We start from the raw sequence: 25,688 nt of genomic DNA, 5'->3' as shown, positions 1-25,688 counted from the left end.
ACCCCTGAGGGACCCCAGTGTTAAGGAACAGCGTGGCAGATGCTTTGTTAGCAGTCTTACCACCTGGGGGCGGCCCGTCAGGAAGTCCAGGATCCAGTTGCAGAGTGAGGTGTTTAGTCCCAGAGTCCTTAGCTTAGTGATGAGCTTAATGGGCACTATGGTGTTGAACGCTGAGCTGTAGTTGATAGGTGTTCCTTTTGTCCAGGTGAGAAAGGGCGGTGTGGAGTGCGATTGAGATTGCGTCATCGGTGGATCTGTTGGGGCGGTATGCGAATTGGAGCGGGTCTAGGGTGTCCGGGAGGATGCTGTTGATGTGAGCCATGACTAGCCTTTCAAAGCACTTCATGGCTACCGACGCTTGTCGTACCCCTTTTTTCATAGTTTGTACATCTCAATTGTCATTAGAAACCACAATTTTAAGGTTTCAGCAAGTCAGCCATATCATCTATGTTTTTTTAAGGCAGTAAATAAGGCTGAATGGACTGTTTCACTGCCAAACAAGGCTCCGCTCATAGCCAGGTGTAGCAGTGGGAAGATGTTGGGTCTAGTGTTGGGACAGCTTTATGTAGGCCGTTTGTGATCACAGTTTGTCATCGTTATACTGCAATTAATGTATTTAGTGTTGTGTTGTGTAGTGGCTTTACTGGCATGCATACCACTTTTTGCTCCACCAAGATTTACATGCTAAAATCCCACACACACAAAACACATACAAACAAAGTTAACCTGGTAGCCAAAATCATCCCCACACTTTGAATCAGAACATAATAATTCATTGTTAATTCATAAAATATTCTGGAAAGTTAGTTGTCTAACATAACAAATATTATCTCTGTCTACACCCTCCTCTTCCCTCCCTCCATCTCTGAGCAAGTGGAGCGTAGCGCTGCGCTTTAATGTGGTGCTCTTGGGCACCCAATGTTCACATACTATAGTGGGCGTGGTGTTGGAAATGGAGATGGCGTCACCGGCAACGTGTTATGTGTGTACATAGTAGCAAGATTACAACGAGCCTGTGACAGAAGAGACACACGAGTCAGATCATACAAGTCTGACACTTAAAGCAGGACCAGGACTCGCTGCGAATTCAAACACTGAAGAAGAGACACCAAATATTTTGGACCAAGAGGAGCTGACAAGGTGCTACAAAGAAAAAGGGATTCTGACATGCACTGGCAGAAATGTGAGTGTTTATTATGTTGATGATGAATACTACATTGTCTCGCAGGCTACTAATAAGCCTAGATACGAATATTGTGATCATATAGCGGATGTTGTGACATTGACAATCAAAAGCTATTGTTTACATTCTCGTTCTGCTCAGATTTGAACATCCATTCGTAATGTCTAAATTACATCATTGTTTCGATTAATAAGTGGCAAGTAGCCTACAAGTCAGGACTAACATTCAAAGTAAATGAGGGATGTTATAAAGTGGGCAGGCCTATATCATATCGTACAATTGAATGCACCAAACTAATGTGAGATTATTAAAAACGTTAATATTAAGAAGTTAAGTCAGCATTTACAGGCAATGATGAAAACAATAGCTTACTTTTGCGTATTGAAAACAGACAGCGGGGAAACCCTCTCAACCCTCGCCCATGTTCGCTACACCCCAGTTCACCTTTTAACGATGGGTGTGAAGGGGGAATCTGGATAGGCTATTTTACACACGCAATAATGAATTTGATTTTGCTCAGAGTGCCACTGCCGGCGACGGACATAGTGTAGCATACTAGTCAATCCTATGCAATATATTAGTCTACACGGTGCCACAGTCATTGAGGAAGTTCAAATCGTTTTCTCTGCTCGGCACCACGGTATCATATTGAGCCAGTAAATAGAAAGGTCTTCGGAATCCCCGCCGCCCACGCGCATGACTAAATGGCCAGGGGTTTCCGGGATTTAAATATTACATCGCAACAACGTTCAGACAGGGTATCCCAGGCAGCCCTGTCTCCTTGTCATGGATCGTTTAACTAACGTCCCAACTTTGACAATTGTAAAAATCGACATTTGAAGATGTTTAGTGCAATAGGCTGATGTAAAGAACGTTCTGCACTGATATAATTATTTGTCTGCCTAATGATGTACTGTAACTCGGTAGAAATGGACTTGTAGAGTACTATGCATTATTCTATACCCAAACTCAAGTAGAAATATGCTTTATAGAGCACTACATCACTATGTAGGTGATATTACAGAGTATAGCTGGGACCTTTGTTGCCTGCTTGGTGACAAAGAACATCTATTGAGGACAGTTCTCCCTCTCTGTGGGTGTTTTAAAAGAAATACTAGCTTTGGACATGGACAGTAGACTGCATTTAAGGGTTAATACCCGACTGTAGCCTATCCTGTATCTGTAGGGGGTTATTCTATCCCCCAAGATGCACTACTAGTCAAATATTTGCATTATATTATTTTTGGGGAGGCACATCTGCTGTCTACAATATGCACCAGTGAACAGAGCTGCCCTTCCGTGTGTAGATCACCCTTTCTTTCTCACCCCTGTGAGGCATCCCCTCTATTAGTATTCACCCCTCCTACACTGTGGTGAAGGTTGAGAAATGACGTCAGGGGGATTGACTTTACAGTATCTGATGATGTATTGTATGAAGATGAACTCATTAGATACATAGGAATAAAGTCTTGAGATGGTCACAACCGTTTTCAGTTTCATTTTACCAATACGTCATAGTTTGGCAAATTGATTCTTATTTGGCCTATGACAGTAGTAGCAATGCATTTTTATATAATATAATACAATAGGAGTCTCTTACAGTAATGTTTATAATCATTGTTATAAGGTATGAAATTTGCACATGTAATTGATGTAATGTGTCATTTTAGTTTAGCTACAATTCCTTGGCATCTCCCATCTTATTTTTAGTTATGCAAGTGCCAGTAGTCTGTCTTTTATTCCTTACTCAGCAAGACAGTAAACTGAGGAAAGAGAAAATAAATGAGGCAAAAAATTGAGAGACAAGTAAAACTCAGGCCCAAGAGAAGAGAGACACAAGGAACAGAATGTTAATAACTTCTGGAGTTTCCACAATTGCAGAACAGAAAGGCAGTTCCTCCTTTGTATCCATTTGAGTGGCTTCAAGTGATACCAAACTTTCCTCTTTGTGAGAGGGATACGAAAAGTGAAAATACAACACAGCCCTCACCCAGGCATTCACTATACTCTCGCTCTCAAGTCAGCGATTTTGACGTTCCATTGAAACTGTGTTGATGGCACAACAAAAGTCTGTTTTTATCACTGCTTCCTGTGTTCACCGAACCCCCTTGGGGAATAGATGAGACTCCTGTAGCATTCAAATATGTTATTGCATCTAGACCAAAAACTCATGCTCACCCCCCAAAAAGCCCCCTTTATATGGCTTGATTGTCTTCCAAGAAAAAGACAGGTGATGTGAGATATCTGCGAGAAACAATCTACTCCATGACCACATTTATGAATCATCATGCTAATAGTCAGACACTATGTTATGGCTGCCAGCCCAGTCACACAGCAGAGCAGACATGGCCCACGTTTATATGTTCACTCTTCACTTCTGGGTTGTAACGTGCTCTCGGCACACACAGCAGCGACAGGAAGGTGCTGTGGTTTACCACAAACAGCGTAACGGAGATAGACAGGAAAGAGTCACAGAAAATGTGTAGTGGCAAGCCTCCACAAGGTAGTGGTTCTATTGAATCTGTCTGTTAGTTCTGACTTCACAGCCTGTTTTCCTAATGGAATAGGTTCCTCAGAGCTCTCTCTCTACCTGTTTATGCTCCTCGGTGGAAATGTCTCTTTGTCTTTCACGTGTGGGGTGATGACTTTGAGGAAATACTACCCTGTTTTGCTGCACACAAAGCAATATCAAGCTGGAAACCTCAGATACCTATATTTTTCACCACTATCTCTCTTTCCTCTGGCTGCTGAATGGAACAGAAAGTAATGGGGGAAAAGAGTAAACATGATATCATAGATGAATCATGGGAAATCACAGAGCTGGAGGAGAATGGCCTCTTTTTGACAATCCTTTCAATCCAAAAACTAAAGAATGAAGTGTTATACAAAATTACCACATTACTTCATATTATGTCATAACATTATACCAACAGCCTTAGCTGTGTCGCTCTGTAGTAATACATGTCTGATAAGAATAGTAGACCATTGTAGAAAAGCACCCCAATAGAGAACAATTGTCATGGTCCATTTCATTACTATCCACCAAAGATCATTCATTGCAACATCACCTCTGTCTCCACAGCACCGAAGGAGAAGCCGTGTTACACTCTTCCCACAGTGAAGAAACTCCTGGAGCAGAAGAGGAAGAGGGAAACCTCCTCGACGGCAACAACCAGTACCGGTGTCTCCACTGCCACTGTCCTCTCCCAACAGGTGTCTACACCAGAGAAGTCTACCTCAACAGGTGAGTACTGCTTGAAGCACCCATGTAAGCCCTTTGCAACCCAACCAGACCTGGGTCAAATACATTGTCAAATCATTCAAATACTTTTCCATTGACATTGACAGATGGGTTAACTTGTGACCCTCCCAGGTGTAGCCAGCAGCTACTCAGACATGGCAGTGGGGTATGAGAGATGGGGTCCTATGGATGAGCACCAAGCCCTCTTGGCCATACAGGAAGGTCCATTCTCCCCTATGGGGAACAATTACTTCTCCAGCCCATCCTCCTCAATGGACTACAGCCATACTCCGGCCTACAGCCCTCAGATGGTCTCCAGCTACAACACACAGCAGATGCAGGACTACCCAGACACCAGGATGCCTCAGCATTATGTAAGGAGGACTGGTTTCTTGAACAGAAGCAATTTGACATTACATCATTATTTTGACTACTTGTTGTTCACGTGCTATTAAGTACATGAACGGTATGTGCTATAGCATTTATGATGATACCAATATTTTTCCTTTACAGACAGAGTGTCCAGTGCCCGAGTCTGTGTCTAGTTTGGTTCCTTCTGGGCCCCTGCAGACCACTGTCTTCTCCTGGTCGTCGGGGGCCCTGGGCCCCACAGAACCTGTCCAGCAGGTGTTTAGTGGCCAGATGGATGTCACTAAGCTGGAGGAAGCCAGGATGTTCCTCAGAGGGATGGACTACAGCAGAACCACCTGGCAGGATGACGACGGAGACACGTAAGTGTGTGTGTGTCATCAGCTTGTGACCTGATTTTGAGAAAGTAGACATGACTAAGTTTGAGAAAATGTTAAGAGAAACTCGGCAAATAAAAATAAAGTGTCTTATGTTTCATGAGACTTTATAACATTTTCGACTGTAGGTGTCACCTGAAACCAATTTGTCACGTTGTCTTGTCTTGTCAGGATTCTGCATATCTATACAGCCAAAGGCCTGAGGGAGTATGCATTCGCTGCAGCAGAGAGGCTTGCTGAGCTGGGCAGGCTAGACTCCAAGGAACACAAGGGGAAGGTATGCACCAAGAAGACACTTCTTCTTTAGAGAACACAGGATTGAGTTCAACCCAAATGAGATGCTTCCTCTAAAATAAATGTGTGGATGCCAAACATGGTGAGCCTTTGTTTAATAGCATTACCCCCCCCCCCCCCCCCTCTCCTGTATCCCAGACTGCTTTGCTGGTGGCGGTGACTGCTAACCATCCGGAAATCGTCCAGGATCTGTTGTCTTTAGGGGCGGATATAAATGCCTGTGATGTCAAAGGTCAAACAGCACTTCATCTTGCTGCCACCTATGGCTTCCCCAGGGTTATGCAGGTAAACCAGCAGCACTGCCTTCAACCAAAGTTATCATCTGTTAGGGCTCAATCTAGATAAATAACAGAATGATGTGAATAACCATTTTCAATCTTTGGATCTGTATTTGTAGGTTATTCTCTCCATTGGGCCTGGAGTGAACCTGGAGGCTCGCAATTTTGAAGGTAACATCCAGCTTATGTCAAATGAGAACAACACAACCATTACTCAAAATACATCTGACAAATGATATAGTAAGACAACAGAATAAGTAACAACAATATAACTTTTTCCCCCACTCCTGTCTCAGGTCTGACTCCTCTGCACTGTGCAGCCATCTCCCACAGTGGCACCCTGAAGACTCTCTCCTCCCTCACCTCCACAGGGCTGGGTGATGCCAGCCTCCATGCCCTGGCAGAGGAGAAGCTCTCCTGGCTGCAAATGCTACTTAACACCGGAGCCTCCCTGACCAGCCAGGTACTGAATGCACTACTTAAATGTAACGTACCAGAGTTAGTATTTTAGAGCCAGTGTTCTACAAGAGGTGCCAGTACTCAATAAGTAGAAAACACTATCTATACCTCCGTCCTCCCAAGGGAATGGCATGGTTCGTTTTGGTAGAAAATAAATAAAATCTGGAGCTATTAGTCAGCTTTTTGTCTACCCAAACTCACACCTGCAAAAATCTATGATGGGTTTTGAATATTTTCCTCACTTTCGGCTTCATACAGTGTTTTCTTCTGTTTCCAGGAAATCAAAAGTAACAAGACTGTTCTTCACCTGGCTGTGAAGGAGGGGAACATCCAGCTGGTTCGCCATCTGCTGAAAACCCCCCTGGACAACATGAGGGACTTTGTCAACATGAAGGTCAGTTCTGCTGTGAGATTGTCCGCTCTTCAAATGTGTAGAGAAACTGACCTGTGTCCTGAGACTCCATGAAAAGAGAGAGGTATAACATCTTCAGCAGTGTGTGAAAAGGTGAAAGGAAAAGAGTGAAAAGAAAGGGAGACTCATCGACAGTGTGTGCATATCTAATTATTGCCTTAGTGTTGGTCAATACTCACAGCTTCATGATTCCCTTTACCTCCTCACCGGCAGGCCCACGGTCATACCGCACTGCACATGGCTGCTGGTCTCCATGGCAGCCCACACCAGGAGGAGATGCTGAGGCTGCTGCTGAGCAGAGGGGCCGACCCCAGCGTCCGCAACCTGGAGAACGACCAGCCTGCACACCTGCTGCAGAGTGGACCCCACGGGGAACAGGTGAGCAGTCAGACAGACAGACAGACTGCAAATGGCCATTTTGTTTCATTCATATAATCTCAGCTCACCTATTCCTGTCCCGTCTGTTTTCAGCTCAAGCTCATCCTGAAGAAGCGAAGTGCTTCCTCTCGTCGACGTGTAATGTCCTTACAGGACCAAGAGTGACCCGGACTACTTTTTATGTCCCTGTGTATCCCTCCACCTCTTTTCAGAGGAAGTACTGAAGGTCTGTACTGTAGGTTGAATCCAGACATCTGTACTTCCAACAGGGAGGGATTCTAGCGTATCTTCATGTGAGGATTTTCAAACACCGTGAATCTCTAATATATACTAGAGCATTCACTTTGAAACAATATGTTTGATTGACATGATTTTGGTCCCTATCTGAATTCAGTTAGCAATTACGTTTATGTATTTTTATATCTTAATGGGCAGCTATTGTTTTTGTTTAATGGATATCTAGCAATGAGCAGTGGTAACAGGTGGTATTCCAGTCCCCCCTGACATTACTGTCACTCAGTACAACCTTGATTTCTATGATAATCGTTTACATTATATTCAAAGCTTCCGAGACTCATTGTATGAGTACCCCCACAGCCGGGAAGCCCTCCTTAGTGGTATATCTGAGGAGGGTTTCTGAGCTCCCACCCCCACTCATTCTCTTGTCAAAACTTCGCACCATGGTCAGAAATCATATTGGTTTGTTGAAAGGTGGTTGTTGTTTCACTAAGCATGTGACACAGTGTACCATTGTGCTCATGCTTTCAATGTTGCTTATAACTTATCTAGGTCTTTTCTTTTTATATTTGATATACTCATAGCACTCATTGAATAGCTAATATATTGTCATTGGTGGAAAAACTACTCAAGTATGACTTTTGAGTAAAGGTAAAGATACCTCAATAGAAAATGACTCAACTAAAAGTGAAAGTCACCCAGTAAAATATTACTTCAGTAAAAGTGTAAAAGTATTTAGTTTTAAATATACTTAAGCACCAAAAGTAAATGGAATTGCTGAAATGTACTTAAGTATCAAAAGTAAAAGTATTAATAATTTCAAATCCTTATATTATGCAAACCAGACAGCACAATATTTTTTAGATTTTTTAATTTACAGATAGCCAGGGGCACACTACAACACTCATTTGTGTTTAGTGAGTCTACCAGATCAGAGGCAGTAGGGATGACCAGGGATGTTCTCTGTTTAGTGAGTCTGCCAGATCAGAGGCAGTAGGGATGACCAGGGATGTTCTCTGTTTAGTGAGTCTACCAGATCAGAGGCAGTAGGGATGACCAGGGATGTTCTCTGTTTAGTGAGTCTGCCAGATCAGAGGCAGTAGGGATGACCAGGGATTTTCTCTGTTTAGTGAGTCTACCAGATCAGAGGCAGTAGGGATGACCAGGGATTTTCTTTTGATAAGTGCATGAACTGGACCATTTCCCTGTCAAAATGTAACAAGTACGTTTGGTTGTCAGAGATAATGTATGGAGTAAAAAGTACATTATTTTCTTTATGAATGGAGTGAAGTAAAAGTAAAAGTAGTCAAAAAAATGAATAGTAAAGTACAGATACCCCCCAAAAACGTAGTACTTTAAAGTGTTTTTACTTTAAGTACTTTACACCACTGTATATTGTCTCATTCATACTATGACTTATGAAAATAACATTTGACATTTACTGTGTAAAGGGAATATGTTGATATTGACCACACATGCTATATAATATTATATACCATATCAACAGTGTATACAATGTAGTACCAGTAGTATTCATTTCTTAAAGGGCATTATAGGAGGAGTATTTCAGTTATGACTCGTTTCACCTTAAAGTAATCAGGTATTTTCAAACATGACTCATGATTGAAAATACCACAACATGTTTTGTGGTGACAAAAAAACATGCATCACTTACTCATATACCTTTTATGACTGTTTAAAAAAAAATCTCCAATCAGTTAGCATGCATGTGCCCTTTGAAATATTGCTGTAGTGAATATACCACTTCATAATTGTAAGTGGCATAGAAAATACAACAACATAAAACATCTCATTGGAGATATGACACAACATTTCCCCAGACTTGACTGTGATTTCCCCTAGTTTTGGAACCTGGGCAGTCTTAGTCAAGGAACATACAGAGATGTCTGTATGTGTTCCTAGGTCTAAATCATAGGTGAGTTAACATGAGGGAGAATAACTAATGTTATCGTTAAAAAATGGTACGAGAGAATCTGGTGATTTTGGCTGCTTGGGTCTACTTTGACAGTTTGTAACATTGTAATAATCCTGTTACTTTTCACTGAATGTATCCTTCTGATTAACTGAATTGCCTAAACTTAACCCTGGAATTAAATCTGTTCTTCAAATATCTCTATTTGTCATCTATTTTATACTCTATTTTAATCCACATGTATGTATTGATCAAGGTTCAGATTAAAAGATATGGGAAATTACTGTAAACAATACATCAATAAGACCATTGTATACAGGGTGATTTTTATTGCAGCAGCTGTCTTATTGGTTAGCTCTGGTGAGAATCACTCATTTGCTTTTGGTTAACTGTTACGCCATTGGCTCAGTATCAGGCATTACTAGTGCTGCATACCGGTAAATAAAAATATCTGAAAATAACAGACATTGTACTTGCAGAAAGTTAGAAACAGCTCTAAATAATGATAATACAGACATATTTTATTTGCAGCTAGTTACTGTGACTTCTTATCTTAATGTATTGATCGTTTCATTAAGCTTAAACTCATACACTTTTAAAATGCCCGCTCCTTCAACCCAAGGTAATACCTTTTTAGCGCTTTGAATGATTCTACTCGTGCAATGTAACTTAAAATACAATAGGAGAAAGAAAAAGGCTGTTGACATACAATACTATACTGGTGGCACCCTCTTACAGAACCCAGAGAATGATAGGAGACTTCATTCCTGCTTCTGTTTCAAATTAACATCTGACATGTGGTTGACATCCTTCTCATTGCTACCTAGAACACAACCACACACGGCAGTCCACTTAATGCCATCAAAAATGACAGCAGATAGATCCTGAGCCAACCATCAGTAAAACAGTGGGATAATGGGGTTGGTTTTGATATCTTAATTCATGCTTGAGGTTATTAATACAGGTCCAATGTAAATCCTAAATGTAAAAGAACTCTCTCACGACTGGATGATAAAGTTGTAGATTTCTAAAGTGCATTGAGAGTACTATACAGTAAAACGAGACATGCAATCAACTTTCTTGGGTGTGCATGAAGTCAAAAGCAAGGAACAGAGAGAGCACAGCATTCAGTTCTGTTTCAACACTACCCATATCATGATATAGATTTACAGTGCACCTGAAAGCTGATCTTGCGCCAGGTATGTTTTTTTTGCTTATAGGTGCTTTTGGTGCCGATTGGGATAAGGATAAACCCCAAATCAGCACTGAAGGCTACTTTACATTCTCTCCTGGGCAAGGTAGATTGATAGCACCTAATACACAAGTCACAAAGACGGTTAAGAGTAACATCTTCATCTTGATATACATTTTATTTAAATCAAGAATGACAATTCAGTCATTCTTCTGGTCAACATGGGCTGGGTGTGCATCATACTTGATGTTCCAATGGGTGCTGGTGTGTGGCAACCATAAATGTGAGAGTGTGTGTTATTATGTGTGTTGGCCTCTCTGCAGCACCTCCCATGATGAATCTCCCTCGCCTCCATGCACACTTCATCTATACTGTTTGAGGAGGCACTGCAACACAAGATAGAGGACAGAGTGTGTTATTTTTCTCTCTCTCTCCCTCCCTACCCCCCTCCCATGGCGGCTTACCCTCTGTCTTTGGTATTTGGGTGCCTGCTGGATTAGAGCTGAAGACGAGAAGACAAGAGAACAGTTATTCACTCTGACACAAGGAGAGAAAGGGAATTAAAGGAAGCAATCCTGGATAGTTCCGACAGTTCAGTTCACCTCAAAGCTTTGTGGAAACAACCACAACGTAACCAAGATCATGTGTGTTCTGACCAAAGAGAAGGTATTTTAGACGGATTAGGTCAACTGTATCCATGCACAGAAGGGGCTGGGGCCACAAAGCTTTGACAATCACAGGATTCAATTTGGGGCAAAATGCAGAGATATGTCAGGATCTTCCCAATCGATGTCCTCTCTCAAAGGTTAGGGGAGAGGAAGAGACTGGGTCCGCATGCCATTGGCTGTAAACATACACTCTTTGAGGCCATCCACCCACACTGCCAACCCATGCAACAACGGCCCCCATTCTCAACTAGGGGCCCCAAAAAAGTCCTAATGCAGACATTTCCTTAATATTGCTTGGTTGACAAGAACACTTGATTTTCAAAAATGTCAAAGATGTCACAGAGTTAGACTACTAGACTATCTTGAGACATTTGACTGTAATATGATGCTCTGTAGGGTGATTGCTTAGTTAGTTGAATGGCTGGGCAGTGTTGTTGGATTTAGGGAGGGAGTGCGGGACTGTATTATCTTAACCAATAGGCAGCATTCAGACATGGGCTCCACTGTGGAAGGGAGAGAGGGGGAAAGGACAGACATGGTAACAGTAAAATAGTATTAGTAAAGCCATCCTGTATTTGGTGGGGACTCCTCTTCCAAAGTCTGATGCATTCCACATGCACAGGCGGAGCAACTGCCAAGCCATGTACAAACTCTTACTTGGAAGACGATTTTGAGCATGTGAGTTTTTTACCTGTTGAAGAGATGAACAGTTATAGTAACCTTCAGAGAGTTACGGGTGAGCATGTGACAGACTAGGCGGAGTGTGTGCAAGTATACTTACTAAGAGCTATTAGGATACCAGACACAAACAAGATCACACCAATGATGACCCCTGTAGTTCGAAGTGTCTCATAATCTGAACCCACAAAGAAAATCTATAATCATGACCATTAGTAGTAGTAACATGGTACAACTCACATGCCATGTATGGTGCGACTCAAATAACAAATGAATCCATTCGAATGAATTCACTCACCATATTCAAAGTCACTTTGATCATGAAACATCAATTCTGTACAGAAAACACAAATTATTAATCAGAATCATCAACATTAGGCCTAATAACAAGGTTCTAACATTATGTAATGTAAGTTATAAAAGACGGCAGAATCTTGCAGTGCCGGAGAAGTGAACAGCCAATAGCCCGAGTCCAAGCTCATGGGAACGCCCTTTTGGGATGGGAGTCGGTTCAGCACCATGGGCAGCAGAACTAGAACGGTTTTGGGAAAACGTCGAAATATGAGTAGACTAATGTGGACAGATTTTGCTCTCGTATTAATCACTGATTCTAAGTTGGCATACTAATGATAGCGTTGAAAGCAATTGCAATTTGAGTTGGTGCGTTGTTTTTGCTTAATGTGGTCACAGGAATAGACCAACTGGAAATACAATCAAAGCGCTACACCAACAGGGATATTTTATACGTACATCTTCCAGTTTACTAGGCGTTTTCTTAAGACGACCACATCTGTCTCGGTGCTGCTTGACTGCGGAGCGCGGATCAATACAGGGTCTTTGCTCAGCAGAAAAAGACGGCCCACAGAAAGTGGGTTAGAAGCGCACGAGAGGCGTTCAGTGCAACGCGATTTACAAGACAATCAATCAAGTTACATGTATCGATTATCCATATCGGATGTGTTCAAAAATAGAACAATCCTAATAATTGTTAGTACAATATTTTATTTTATACACTAAAGTGCAGTCCACACATATCTTCAGATGAGAGCTCCCAGCCATAGTTCAAGTAAATATGCTATCTCTTGACTTTCACGAGCAGTAGGCTATAAGATCATCTTGGCAGCACTTATTAAACAGAGCGTCGACAATGCGGATTTATGTTGCTGAACCCCCACTTCATGTAATAGCTAAGTTGGCGCTTTCAACTTCTCCCCAGCGCACTACCCATCCCCTCTTGCACCCTGATGGGCAAGCCAACACAACCATTCACAAATGATAAGAAAACGATTAATTTACAAAAAAGACGGTGAGTAATTACGTAATTAGAAAAATAAGCAATATGTTCATATATTACATGGAAATGGATCAAAACATGGGAAAAGTAGCCTAGCCTGTAATGGCGCTCTACTAGCAATGCACCAATTGCTAATCAAATCCCATGAATTGGAGATTGATGGGATGAGTCTAGGAGCAAGCTTAGCCTAAATAATTGATGTGCAAGAACAGCCTGAGCAAAGAACCTGTACATAAAACACTGAACTGAAGAACAACAAAAACATCATGAAACGCACTATGTAGTTTAAATTGTTTTGCTATTTTTACATTTAAAGATGCTCTAGCATAGGCTACAGTCAGAAGAAGACAAACCTCCTTCAGTTGCCATGACTGCAGTCTGGATATACTGGGTCTTTGTCTGCTGAGTCTCTCTTGCGCCCCGATGCAGGTTTTCAGGTCAGCGGACAGAAAATGGGAAGACGCGCACTTTTGAGGTGTGTGGAGTAGGATTGGAAGAAAAGAAAGAAAACTGCGGCTCAATAAAGTAAATTGCACCAACACTTAGAAGGCATGGGGGGGGGGGGGTCCTCTGGTGGTGATGCACAGGCACTGCATTCGGTTATAGGCTATTCAATACTGCAGCCTCAGTCTACTGAGGTGTCCCCCAAAGACCGTGTGAAGTTGAAAAAAAATGTGCCTGCCAATGCGGATGGTTTTCTACTGCACTCGAGTAGCCTACTATCATTATGCCCCGAGGAGGCGTGGGAAACTGAGAGAGGAGGAATGCGCTCACAGGTCTCTCCCTATTCCACCCATTGGCGTGTCTCTTTTGTAATGCGGCACGAGGAGAGAAGATATTCCTAGCAACAGAGCAACACGGGAGAGGCTGTGCACAAAGGAATTCCCGTCTTCACATCTATATAAAAATACAGAGTAAATGTATAGTAAAGAAGAAAACATCTTTAAGTCCCTGGTGTAGGCAGAAAATGCATGTGATCTTTCATGCAATCATTTTACTCCAGTTTAATGAGCTACATTATTTCACAAGGAATGCCTTAGTTAGCCTATATTTGAGTGACCAAGTGAATTTAGGAGAATTCTTATCATTTCAAATGGGAATTATGATTTCAAGTATTTTCCTAATGGGATGATAATTTTTTTTATCTTATGCAGTCAACCCCCCCCCTCCTCTTTCGATTGTGGCCACTTTCCTAGATGGAGGAAATACATTGTCACTATTGAAAAGCTGTCTTTGACAGGTCCTCTCCCTTATCCATCCTGGCCAAGAATATACCAATAACCATAACGGAGTTATTTTCATGCTAATCTGATAGGCCACTTTTGTTAAGCAAAAAACTATCAGATTAGCATGCAACAATGGTTCTAAACAATAGGCTGCAGCATGTTTGATGTTGCTGCACTTGTCAGGAGGTTGAATGAATTCATCTACTATTGCCTGCAGAAAGGTGCAACATCAGCAAAACGGGTGTGCTGAATATCCATTAGAACTGTGCTACTGGGGAAAAACTGTGCCAGTAGCAGTGACTGACAGGGAGACAGTCTATGCCAGTGGCTGATAGTGGGAAAAGTTGGAACACAACACACAATGACCCATCTACATCACTTTATTTAACAATGTGGAAATATTACAATTTAAAATAGTCATAAAATAGTCAAGTTCTAACTTACAAAATCGCTTGTTCATGGGTGTCTATCACATATGACAGAAGGTTTTATAGCCTACCCTACTGCATCAACCATTTATGCCTTCAGAATACTGTCGCTGTAGATTCATTCATATAGAAAAAAGAGAAAATAAAAAACATGTCAAGAGAACATATCAGCAGGATGAAATTTTAAAAAGGAGCCTTGTGCTCTCTGGGAGATAGCCATAGTTAGTCCTCCACTGTCCAATGCTGCCGCCTGGTGGCGAGACTTTACATCACTGGGGACCTGAGAGCAGAATGGTAAACATGATGAGATGTATTGGTTTCATAAATAAAATGATACATACAAATCAGACATTTGATAAAGACCAATATGCCAATGAAGACAAAGATATAGATGATTTTACCTGTCACAACCCCTGCCTCTGCCTCAGGTACCCCAGAAGGCCTAAGAGAGGAAAATGGAAAACAAACAGGTAAACCACTAGAGCAAAATCACTACTTGGACAGTGATTAAAAAGTATACAATACCTAAACAAGCCATCTAAACCCTAAAACATAGGGGGGAAATGTATTAAAACTCAAAATGAGTACTGAAGCTTCTGTCTAACGGTTAAGAATATTCTAAAAAGCTCCTCTTACTGGTCTAGAGATTACACTTTAAAGGCCTTACAATGAACTCAATCAAGGGTTGCGGTCCAAACACTTCAGCCCTCAAATTAAGTGGACACTTGTGATGAGGTATCATGACGTCTGACGAGTATACACTTGCAGGGCAAGGGGCGAGGGAGGAAGGAATGATTTAATTCATAATACAAAAATCTACTTACATTACTACATCAAACATGTCTAGCACACCAAACACAGGTATTAACAATGCTCAAACATACAAAACATAGAAACAAATACTAAAAAGAAACAAGTGCAATTATATTCCCTCTGAAAATATCTTATTATAATGATTCATGAAGATGTTATTCTTGTTGTTATTCACTAGGGTTAGTGCTTTAATAAGATAATTAAATTCAATCGGAAAAATTAGTAATTTTGGTATAGAATTTTGGTTTGTGTATAAAGTATTTGGCAACAAGAATTACAAAATTAACAATCATTTCAGTGGTTTTATTATCATTGCAATAGTAACATATATATTTTATGTTAAAATTATAGGCAGTGTTCATAATGGTAAAAAAGTACTTAGCAAGGTTTCCCAAAATTCTGTCACAAATTTACATTCAAAGAACAAGTGAGACAGATTCTCAGCTTCTTTTTCACAGAAAACACAGATATCATCAATAGCCACAAATGTGGAAATCATAGAAATACATGGATATATCTTATGTAAAATGTTGAAGTGCATCTTCCTTAACTTCGTTTGGTATACAGTATTTGTAAGGCCTTAACCATGCATTTTTCCAGACAATGTCAGGATTAAGCATGTTCCAGAAAAACTTTCCTCTCGGTGTAAGTTGGTTTTGTGAATGAAGAATTTGTCTTATATATTTATTACAACAAGATTTCTCAAGTAAGCCCATGCCTTCCAATCTGAGTTCTGGATAAACTTTGTGATAATTCCCAAAATTAAGATAACTTTTCACAAGTGTAGTTAGACCACTGGGAACGGCTTTGATCACAGAAATAAACTCTCTGAAAGGTATTGGAAACTCTTTCAATGTATAAATTGTTCATATGTGAGAATATTACCCTTGTTGTCGAAAATATCAGGAAAAAAGTCAATATTCCTCTCATGCCAGCTGGGGTAGAACCATCCTTGGCCGAAAATGCATCACTCGTTCATCCTGTGATGATTGTGTTTTCAGCCACCGGTAGCTTGTGGTTACTTTATATGTGCTACAGACAATCATGAGTACATGTCTACTGTAATGAAGTGCTATTTCCTATGCAAATGACCAGCTTACTGCTATTGCATTGCTATAACTGAGACAACACATAGCAACGTATTTTCACAGTAAAACATGGTAGGGCTCATACAGGATATCTCTCACACACACACTCACTGCGAGGACACACAGACTTGCCAAGACAGGAACGCACACACATACACACACGCACCCCCTCCCCTGGGGATGGGCTCCAAAGACAAAGAACTCTGTCGAGAACCAATGGGATACTGACACCAGGCTGGAGGAGACTGTCTATCACCTACAAGCAACCTACCAGAAGCCAGAACTACCAGAATCTACCTACGTCATTTCAATGTATAAAATGAACTGTCCGACATGTGTCCGGTCTCTTTTTTCCAATAGTTCACTAAGAACTTGACGAAACGGGGCCGTGCAGCACGTTTTGCCAGATATCATTACTCTTGAATAAACGGCCTTTACTATACCGTATCCGCCTTGTCCAGAGTCTCAACTTGGTCTCGGTTCTCATATAGCATCATCAACACTACTTATATTAAATATATCATTATTAATATACGCCTACTGTAAGATAGCTAGCAAATTAAGTAGCTAACTAACGTTAGCCTGCCTAACGAACTTCTGACGGAAAATGTTTTATTTCTACAATTGCCAAAAACGTACTTTTACGAGATGTGTTTGTGCCATCATGTGCATTAGTAGCACAATTTCTAACTTATTTGCATTCGTTTTTACTTACACTTGTATGTTGACTTCTCCATTGATGTTGTTATAAGTTATCACTGACTTTTCTTAGCGGATGTACAATCGTTGCAAATTTAATTATTGGGAGTTTCAGGCCCCGGAGTGAACATAATTGTACACTCGCAAAGCCAAATAAAAACGAGGACTGAGGGGCTTAGGTTGGAAACTTCCCTTGCTTGGCTAATCATTTGGACCACCCTCCAAGATGGCGACGGAGATTCCCCCAAGGGCATTGTTAGGTTCCCCAGTTTCTGTGTTGTGGTTTTGTTTGTGTGTGTGTGTGTTTCAGGAAATGACTTCCTGAAATTCCCCCCCAAGCAGCTGATTGGTGGGCCACATCGATGATTGGAGATCTGACCCCGCCATCTCTCGTCAGGGGATACAGTTGTATCCCATTACAGACTCCTCTCCAGCTATATAAGCCAGTGTTCTGTTGCTCAGAAGAGAGCTGATTAGTGTGTCCTGTGTTGGTTGTTGTTAAGAGCTGATGGCTATGTTCTGTGGTTGTTGCTGAGAGAGCTGATTGGTATGTTTTTTTTGGTGAAGTAGTTTGTATTATTCAGTTTAATTTGTTCCCAGGGGGGAAGGCACCTAGGGAGTGCTTAGGCAAGAGGCCTGCGGGCATACACAACCCGTAGTATTTACTGTCTATGTACACTAGGTAAGACCTGGGCGGACCAGCCCCTGTATTTTGGTTAGCGTACCAGGTGGTGCTAAGATAGGTAAGTAGTGGTTAGGTAGGAGAGGGGGCTTTGACATGTACTTTCTTTGCTTTGGTTCCGTTCAGCCCCTTTTCCCCAGATTTACCGTGTGAAGGACTAAATTCCCAGTAATGGGTAAATTCTCTGCGTACATAACAGGCATAAGGCGAGGGTAAGTGGACGAAGGTGTCTTAAGTGTTTGGGTCGCACAAAGTTATTTCTGTGCCATGTTTTATCAACACTATCTCTTTGTCCAACTTACCGTGACTTCGGACTTGATTTGCATTGGCATTTCTGGCCTGCAGAGAGAGAGAAATTGGTGTGAAGAAGAGCTACTATGATGGAAAGATGATATACTCTGAGGATAGCCAGAGTTGACAGGCCTCTCTCCATCCTAGGTGTCAAAGACACATGCCTGGTAAACTAGCACTAGAATGAATATACTGCCTGCTAAATTAGCACTAGAATGAAGATACTTCAGCAACTGATCTGTTTCAAAGTTGGAATATTATATTTTACAAGACCCTATCCAGTAAAAAATACCCAAACTAAGCGCTTGAATGATGGATTATTTGTACAGCTTGGACAGAACACTGAAGACCCAAAGCCTTCTCTTTGCACATGTGTAGTAGCAGGAGAGGGGGACACTCCCTCTGCCCCCTGTGATATCTATGACTAATGTAATGGATGCTTGGAGTAAGATTTAGGGCGGGTGGGGGGCTGCAGCTATGCCTGGGGTGGGGTGGATGAGTGCAAGAACATGAGATGAGGAGGGAGGGGAAAAGGCTGCATAGCATCCAGGTCAGTTTTAGTCAGTGCCCTAGATGTGCAGATGCCTACAGGGTAAAGAGGTGTTGGGTGTCCTGGGGGTTGTGCAAGGCATGTTGGCCTGCATCCCAGCCCCCAGCAAGTAACTGATCCCAGGCATGTTTATAAGGACTGGACTGGTAAAGAGGGGCTGTCCAATGGATCAGCATGTTGAACAGCGCAGAAATACAATTATGGAATGAGATTGGTACAGTAGAAATAAACTTATGGGACTAATCACATTTTATTTCAATTTATTTCAATTTAAGTATAACCGTAGTTGGGCAGACAGACTTACTGACGATTAGGACAATGCCCATGACAAACAGTACCACAGCGAAGATCAGTCCACCGATCCTCAGAGATTCATAGTCTGAAACAGAAATACATTTTTATCCCTGCACAGTAAGGCCCACTACTACAGAACATGTGCAAGGCACAGTGTAACATAAACCATCTTACTCAGTACATACGTATGCACTGTACCCTCTTTGGGTGTATTACAGCATAGCAAAGCTATGCAATTATGACACCATGTTCCTATGAGATAATTCAAACATACGCTCCTACTGTATATGCCACGATTGATAAATCCATCAGGTTCACATCTATAGGTATCTATATTTTGATTGATATTACTGCCTCAAACATGGAAGGATATTCACTGTAAGAGCTGAATATATCCTATAATGTGTCTGTGAATGCATAGACCTACTGAAGACAGGATAGAGCAGTGTGTTAAGAAATTAGACTACAGCAGAGTGGGAGGGACTGTTTGCCAGTTGAACTTGAAAAATGGAGGGAAAACACGAGCCCGTCTTGACCTCCCAGATATTTCCTGAGAAGTGTCACATTTACCCCCAGTGGAGTTAGTCCATGTTGATCCATCCCCCACTCACCGTAGTGAAATGCAGAGTCATAGTCTGGGAGGGGAGAAGGAGAGGGAATACATGAAAACCAGATACATTTAGTGTGTCACTGCATTTTGTAGAATGTTATTATTCACAGTTATTACATCTACATTGAAATTGCAGCTATGGTATTAAAAAGGGCACATTAGACCACTTGTCCCCTCGGCCACTTGTACCCTCGCCAGCCAAAGCAAATAGATGACAGAGCTGCGCATGCGCCAGATGGAATGCATTCTAAAGGATCCGCTGGGAGACTTATAAAAATGTTGTGGCCCTGCTGGGAATTAAATCTCCTTTAAATCACACACATTCATAGTGAACCCTTTCAATAGAAATTAAACACCAATTCTAACTAATTCAAACATAAACCGAGTTTCGAGTGTAACTGGTGTGAAAAGATGGTGAGTGACCAAAAAGTATGTGATTTGCCAACATGCTCTTTAAAGTGAAATACAATCAGTACAGTAATGTTCATCTGAAACAACAAGAAACCTTTACCCTTTTCAACCATCATCGATGCTGGAAAACAAGAGACAGAAAGCATTAATGATTGACAGAGAATAGCTCTGACTGTGTGCTTGGTGTGAACTACGAAGCTTTCAGAACTGGTTTAAGGCTCTGTTTACCTTCAGAACTGTAGTCAAGTGTTCCAGAGGTGTACATTGAATGTAAATAGTGGCTACTGTACACATGATAGTAAGACTGGTTGTAGTGTTCTGTGCTTTTAAAAAATATGGTCCACTTGTACTGAAGGTTTAGGAATGGTGCATGCACTTACACAGATTAAACCACTGGGTGATGCGATACACAGTGCATGCTTTTAAATACAATCTGGCAACAATCAGGTGGCTCTCTCTTCAGAAGAGTAAAGGGGAAGTTGCAAAATGTGGTTGAAATGTAGTGGAAATGCTAAAGCTACAATGATGCAAGACACCACACAGAGTTGCAAGTCCTGATGCATTTATAACCATACCCACTCTGCAGTCATTTCCCAAGGCCAGTGACCCATGTCAGCTCAGGTAGGTGCTGTAATAAAGCAGACTTCACTGTGTGTGTGTGTGTGTGTGTGTGTGTGTGTGTGTGTGTGTGTGTGTGTGTGTGTGTGTGTGTGTGTGTGTGTGTGTGTGTGTGTGTGTGTGTGTGCGCACGCACGTTGGCTTGTGCAGTGTGAGCAACCATTTGAGAATCAACCAAATGTCACATCTTCCCTCACAATACCATTTAGATTAAGAATCTAAATCACATGGATGTCACGTTATCTGGATCACCAAATAACAAATAAAGTACTCCTGCTTCGATGAGTACAGAGGTAATAGAACCACTTCTTGAAGATCCCATGGTGTAGTACAATAATCACTGCTCAGCTCTCCAACAATGAAATGCTTCTCTGATTGGCTCATCTTGTATCTGCTGACATTTTCATTTTGTTTTCTTCTAAAGGATGTCAGAGAACGACACCCCGAGCCAGCAGGGCTTTTTATGGTGCAGTAGATAAGCCTAATGTCTGACAAACACTTCCGTTTGGTGTCATTCCTCTCCATTACCAGGGGAACTCATATCCTGCCCCAAATCACCCTGTTGACTGAGGAGAAAAACAACTAAATGTAGGGTTATCTGCTCAGGAACAAGTCAGCACAACACAACCCAAAGTGCAGTGTAGGACTGCCTAGCACCACATGCTACTACAATATGGGAGGCTTAGCTGCACTTCAAATGACCGATTACTAAAATCCCTCACATGAGAAAAAGGCTAATCCTGGCCAGGAAAGCAAAGGCTCTTTCTTACACCAGTCTCGATGGGCCCATTTAGAATGAACTGGATTTAATAATAACTTGAAATCCTTACACAATAGTACTTAATCAATATAGTTGCGCACTATGTAAGTACATACAAAGCAAAGCTAGTTACTCTACAGAGAGCCATACTCTAGGGTAGGGGTATCAAACTCATTCTATGGAGGGCCTAGTGTCTGCTGGTCTTTGCTTTTTCCTTTCAATTAAGACCTAGACAATCAGGTGAGGGGAGTTCTTTACTAATTAGGGCGGAGCGAAAACCCACAGACACTCATTTCACGGAGGGCCGAGTTCCACACATGTGCTCTACGGCAGAGTTTCCCAAACTTGGTCCTGCCACCCCGACGATTAGTTATTTCAATCAGCTGTGCACTGCTAGGGCAAAAAACTAAATGGGGACCCCAGGACTGAGTTTGATGAAACCTTGCTCTAGGGCAACTGACCAGCCAATAACAAATATGGCTGTGCATTCTCAGTGCCCATTCCAAAACAGACACCGTGTTTCTCAATCCTTTATGACAACACTGAGGCATCCAATAAAACAAACTTACCTGGCATGTCCCTGCCTATAGACGACCCTGTTAGTATAGACAGACCAGAGACCAGCTCATTCTTTAATCACTGTCACTCTTAAGACACTACACAGTTCGCTAAAATATGACACTGCACACTTTCCTCTATCACATTGCAGTGTCTCCCCTACATGCATTGGCCGACACTGGACATTTTTTAAAATGTATTTACTATGTTGATGTCTGCCCTAGGATGACCCCATCTGCCGCAACCCCCAACCTCCCCCTGCTAACTCTGCCACCACTGCTGAAAAACATCCTAGGGGGAAACACTGCACTGTGAATGACCTTTCCAGTTTCTCTACAGACAGCCATACTCCTCTGCCCCCATCCCTCAGACATTTCACACTTTTGTTTTAACCCTTAACGGGCACACCTGGTTCAATTAGTCAACTAATCATAAAGCCTTTGACTAATTGAATCAGGTGTGCCAGTGTAAGGTTAAAACAAAAATGTGAAAAGTCTGGGGGGCCTGGGCTGTGTTTCCCAACTCCAGTCCACCCCCTCACCAGCACACATTTTTGTTGTAGACCCGGACAAAAACACCAAATTCAACTCATCGAGGATTCAATGATTAGTTGACAAGTTGAATCAGGTTCGTTTGTCCAGGGCTACAATAAAAATGTGTACTGTAAAAAAAGGGGGGTATTTGAGGACTGGAGTTGGGAATCACTGCTCTAGGGCAACTGATAAGCCAAAAAGGATGGCCATGCATTCTGTGTCTATTCCAAGGCAGACAGACTGCATTTCTCATTCATTTGACACAGCTGAGGCATCCAATGCACTGCAAACTTACCTGGCATCTCCCTGCCAAATCCTGACCCTGTTAGTACAGACAGACCAGAGACCAGCTCATTCTTTAAATCACTGGCACTCTGAATAAAACATTACAGTTCCCTCAACCACACTGTGAATGCTCCTCATTCACCATTCATGTGCTGGAGTCAAGTATTTTGAGAGAGAATCTCAAACATTAAAAAAAGTGAAAGGAAAAAGCTCACCCAAAGCAGGAGGAACACAGGAGCAGAATGCCACCAACAGAGAGAGATCCATGTCACCTGGAGACAAAGGGAAACAACCACCAGAAACATGAAGGACGTCCCAAAGACAACGACTGAAAGTGTAGGAGGAAAATGGCAAAACAGAAAGCAAATATTTTATTTGAGAACCAAGTTCAATCCCCTGGGGGGACGCAATTACTTATTTCAAGCATAACGTAATGGAAAGACTGCTATGCTCATAATGAGGAAACATAACAGGCTTATACAGTTGTCCTGACCAGAGGAGTGTTGAAGTTCTCCCACCACCAGTGTCTGACAGGTCTGGTTGTGGGGGGAATAGGTGCAGATCCCAGCATTTTAACGTCAGCCTTGTTGATGAACACATACAGCTTTGTATCAGAGGGGACCAGCAGAGCTAGTCACAACACCCTGCAACTTTAACTTTTTATGGCTGGGAGGCAGTATTGAGTAGCTTGGATGAATAAGGTGCCTAAAGTAAACGGCCTGCTCCCCAGTCTCAGTTTCTAATACATGCATTGTATTATTAGTATTGGATAGAAAACACTCTAAAGTTTCTAAAACTGTTTGAATGATGTCTGAGTATAACAGAACTCATATTGGCAGGCAAGATCCTGAGTTGAAATCAAAACAGGAAGTCAGAAATCTGAGCTTTGTCTGTATTCACCAGAGTCCCCAATGAAATCCCCTTGAGATATGAATGATGTTGCACTGCCTAGGGGTTCCATTGGATGTCAACCATCAATATAAATTATAATGGAGACTTCTATGATGTTGTGGGAGTGAATGATAGCAGAATCAGTCAGGTGTCTGGCAGTTAGCCATTTTCTGATCATGTTAATTCCTTGTGGTAGTCACTTGCGTTCCATTGCTCATGAAGACAAGAAGGAGTACTCCGGTTGGAACTTTATTGAAGCTATATGTTGAAAACATCCTAATGATTGATTCTGTACTTAGTTTGAAATGTTTCTTCGACCAGTAATGTCATTTTTTGAAGTTTTTGTCCGATATAACGCTGACCAGAATTAGTTTTTGGATATCTATACCAAACGCGCTAACAAAAGAAGGTATTTGGACATAAATAACAGACATTTTCGAACAAAACAATCATTTATTGTGGACATGGCATTCCTGGAGTGCTTTCTGATGTAGATCATCAAAGGTAAGGGAACATTTATCATGTAATGTCTTGTTTATGTTGACGCCATCTTTGCGGCTGTGGTGTTTTTACTTTTGAGTGCCGTCTCAAAAGTAAAAATGCGTTTCTTTTTCCGTAAAGTTTAAAAAAAATCTGACACAGCGGTTGCATTAGGGAGAGGTATATCTATAATTCCATGTGTATAACTTGTGTTATCATCTACATTTATGATGAGTATTTCTGTTGAATGATGTGGCTATGCAAAATCACTGGATGTTTTTGGAACTAGTGAATCTAATACGCCAATGTATATCAGATTTTCTGATATAAATATGAACTTCATCAAACAAAACATGCATGTATTGTGTAACATGAAGTCCTATGAGTGTCATCTGAAGAAGATGATCAAGGTTTAGTGATTCATTTTATCTCTATATGTGCTTTTTCTCTCTCTCTCTCTTTGGCTGGTAAAATTGGCTGTGTATTTTGGTGAGTTGTTGGTGACCTAACAATCGTTTGTGGTGCTTTCCCCGTGAATCCTATTTGAAATCGGACACTGTGGTGGGATTAACAACAAGACTACCTTGAAAATGATATAAGATGCATGCATGTTTGATGAATTTTAATTATGAGATTTCTGTTCTTTTGAATATGGCGCCTTGTACTATCACTGGTTGTTGTTATATCGCTCCCGGTAACGGGATCTCAGCCATAAGAAGTTAACTTCTTATGGCTGCAGGGGCAGAATTGAGTAGCTTGGATGAAAGGTGACCAGAGGTGACCAGAGGTGACCAGAGGTGACCAGAGGTTCCCAGAGTAAACAGCCTGCTCCTCAGTCTCAGTTTCTAATATATGCATATTATTATTAGTATTGGATAGAAAACACTGAAGTTTCTAAAACTGTTTGAATGATGTCTGTGAGTATAACAGAACTCATATGGCAGGCAAAAACCTGAGAAGAAATCCAAACAGGAAGTGAGAAATCTGAGGTTGGTCAATTCTCAACCCAGGCCCTATTGAATTCACAGTGGGATATGAATGAAGTTGCAATTCCTAGGGCTTCCACTAGATGTCAACAGTCTTTAGAAACTTGAATGAGGCTTCTATTGTGTTGTGGGACTGAATACGAGCTGAATGAGTCAGGTTACTGGCAGAGAGCCATTTCCTGGTCATGCGCATTCCACATGATATCGACCTGCATTCCATTGCTCCTCTACACACAAAGGAATTCTCCGGTTGGAACTTTATTGAAGATATATGATAAAAACATCCACATTTTTGATTCTATACTTAGTTTGAAATGTTTCTTCGACCTGCAATATAACTTTTTGAAGTTTTTGTCCGGAGTAATGCTCGACCTGCACGAACGTTTGGATATGTATACCTAACGTGCTCACAAAAGTAGCTACCTGGACATAAATAACGGACATTATCGAACAAATCAAGCACTTTCGCTGTAAAGCATATTTGAAATCGGA

The 25,688-nt window shown here is 41.6% G+C and overlaps 2 protein-coding genes and 1 long non-coding RNA gene across 6 annotated transcripts in view; 1 reads left to right on the top strand and 2 right to left on the bottom strand.

Moving 5' to 3' along the window:
• Positions 1-415: 415 nt before the first annotated feature.
• On the top strand, positions 416-10,673 carry LOC109901582 (NF-kappa-B inhibitor delta-like). Its single transcript, XM_020497584.2, has 11 exons — positions 416-1,183; positions 4,266-4,427; positions 4,557-4,798; positions 4,938-5,155; positions 5,342-5,447; positions 5,603-5,749; positions 5,862-5,913; positions 6,039-6,205; positions 6,479-6,595; positions 6,827-6,991; positions 7,085-10,673. The coding sequence occupies exons 1-11, from the start codon at positions 1,168-1,170 to the stop codon at positions 7,154-7,156; spliced, it is 1,464 nt and encodes a 487-aa protein (XP_020353173.1). The 5' UTR covers positions 416-1,167; the 3' UTR covers positions 7,157-10,673.
• Positions 9,014-13,808, bottom strand: LOC109907263 (uncharacterized). Its single transcript, XR_004202497.1, has 5 exons — positions 13,347-13,808; positions 11,998-12,033; positions 11,803-11,877; positions 10,818-11,712; positions 9,014-10,739 (listed from the first exon to the last, which is right to left on the bottom strand). It is a non-coding gene; the product is annotated as an uncharacterized LOC109907263 (long non-coding RNA).
• A 773-nt stretch (positions 13,809-14,581) lies between these two features.
• The window catches only part of LOC109907242 (FXYD domain-containing ion transport regulator 6), a 30,576-nt gene continuing 19,469 nt past the window's right edge, over positions 14,582-25,688 (bottom strand). The window contains exons 2-10 of one of the 4 annotated variants that reach the window (XM_020505106.2): positions 23,055-23,111; positions 22,850-22,876; positions 22,033-22,059; positions 20,186-20,206; positions 19,676-19,699; positions 19,075-19,149; positions 18,232-18,268; positions 15,049-15,089; positions 14,582-14,927 (exon numbers count right to left, since the gene is read on the bottom strand). In XM_020505106.2, the coding sequence (XP_020360695.1) occupies positions 14,917-14,927; positions 15,049-15,089; positions 18,232-18,268; positions 19,075-19,149; positions 19,676-19,699; positions 20,186-20,206; positions 22,033-22,059; positions 22,850-22,876; positions 23,055-23,106 (315 nt within the window). In that variant the 5' untranslated portion in view covers positions 23,107-23,111 and the 3' untranslated portion in view covers positions 14,582-14,916. The remainder of the gene's footprint in view (positions 14,928-15,048; positions 15,090-18,231; positions 18,269-19,074; positions 19,150-19,675; positions 19,700-20,185; positions 20,207-22,032; positions 22,060-22,849; positions 22,877-23,054; positions 23,112-25,688) is intronic. The other 3 variants (XM_020505114.2, XM_020505123.2, XM_020505132.2) reach the window with 3 other exon arrangements.

The sequence above is a fragment of the Oncorhynchus kisutch genome, linkage group LG2 (genome assembly GCF_002021735.2).
Source record: "Oncorhynchus kisutch isolate 150728-3 linkage group LG2, Okis_V2, whole genome shotgun sequence".
Taxonomy (NCBI): domain Eukaryota; kingdom Metazoa; phylum Chordata; class Actinopteri; order Salmoniformes; family Salmonidae; genus Oncorhynchus; species Oncorhynchus kisutch.
Note: the sequence above shows the minus strand (reverse complement) of the source record. Positions and strands in the feature narration are given on the sequence as shown.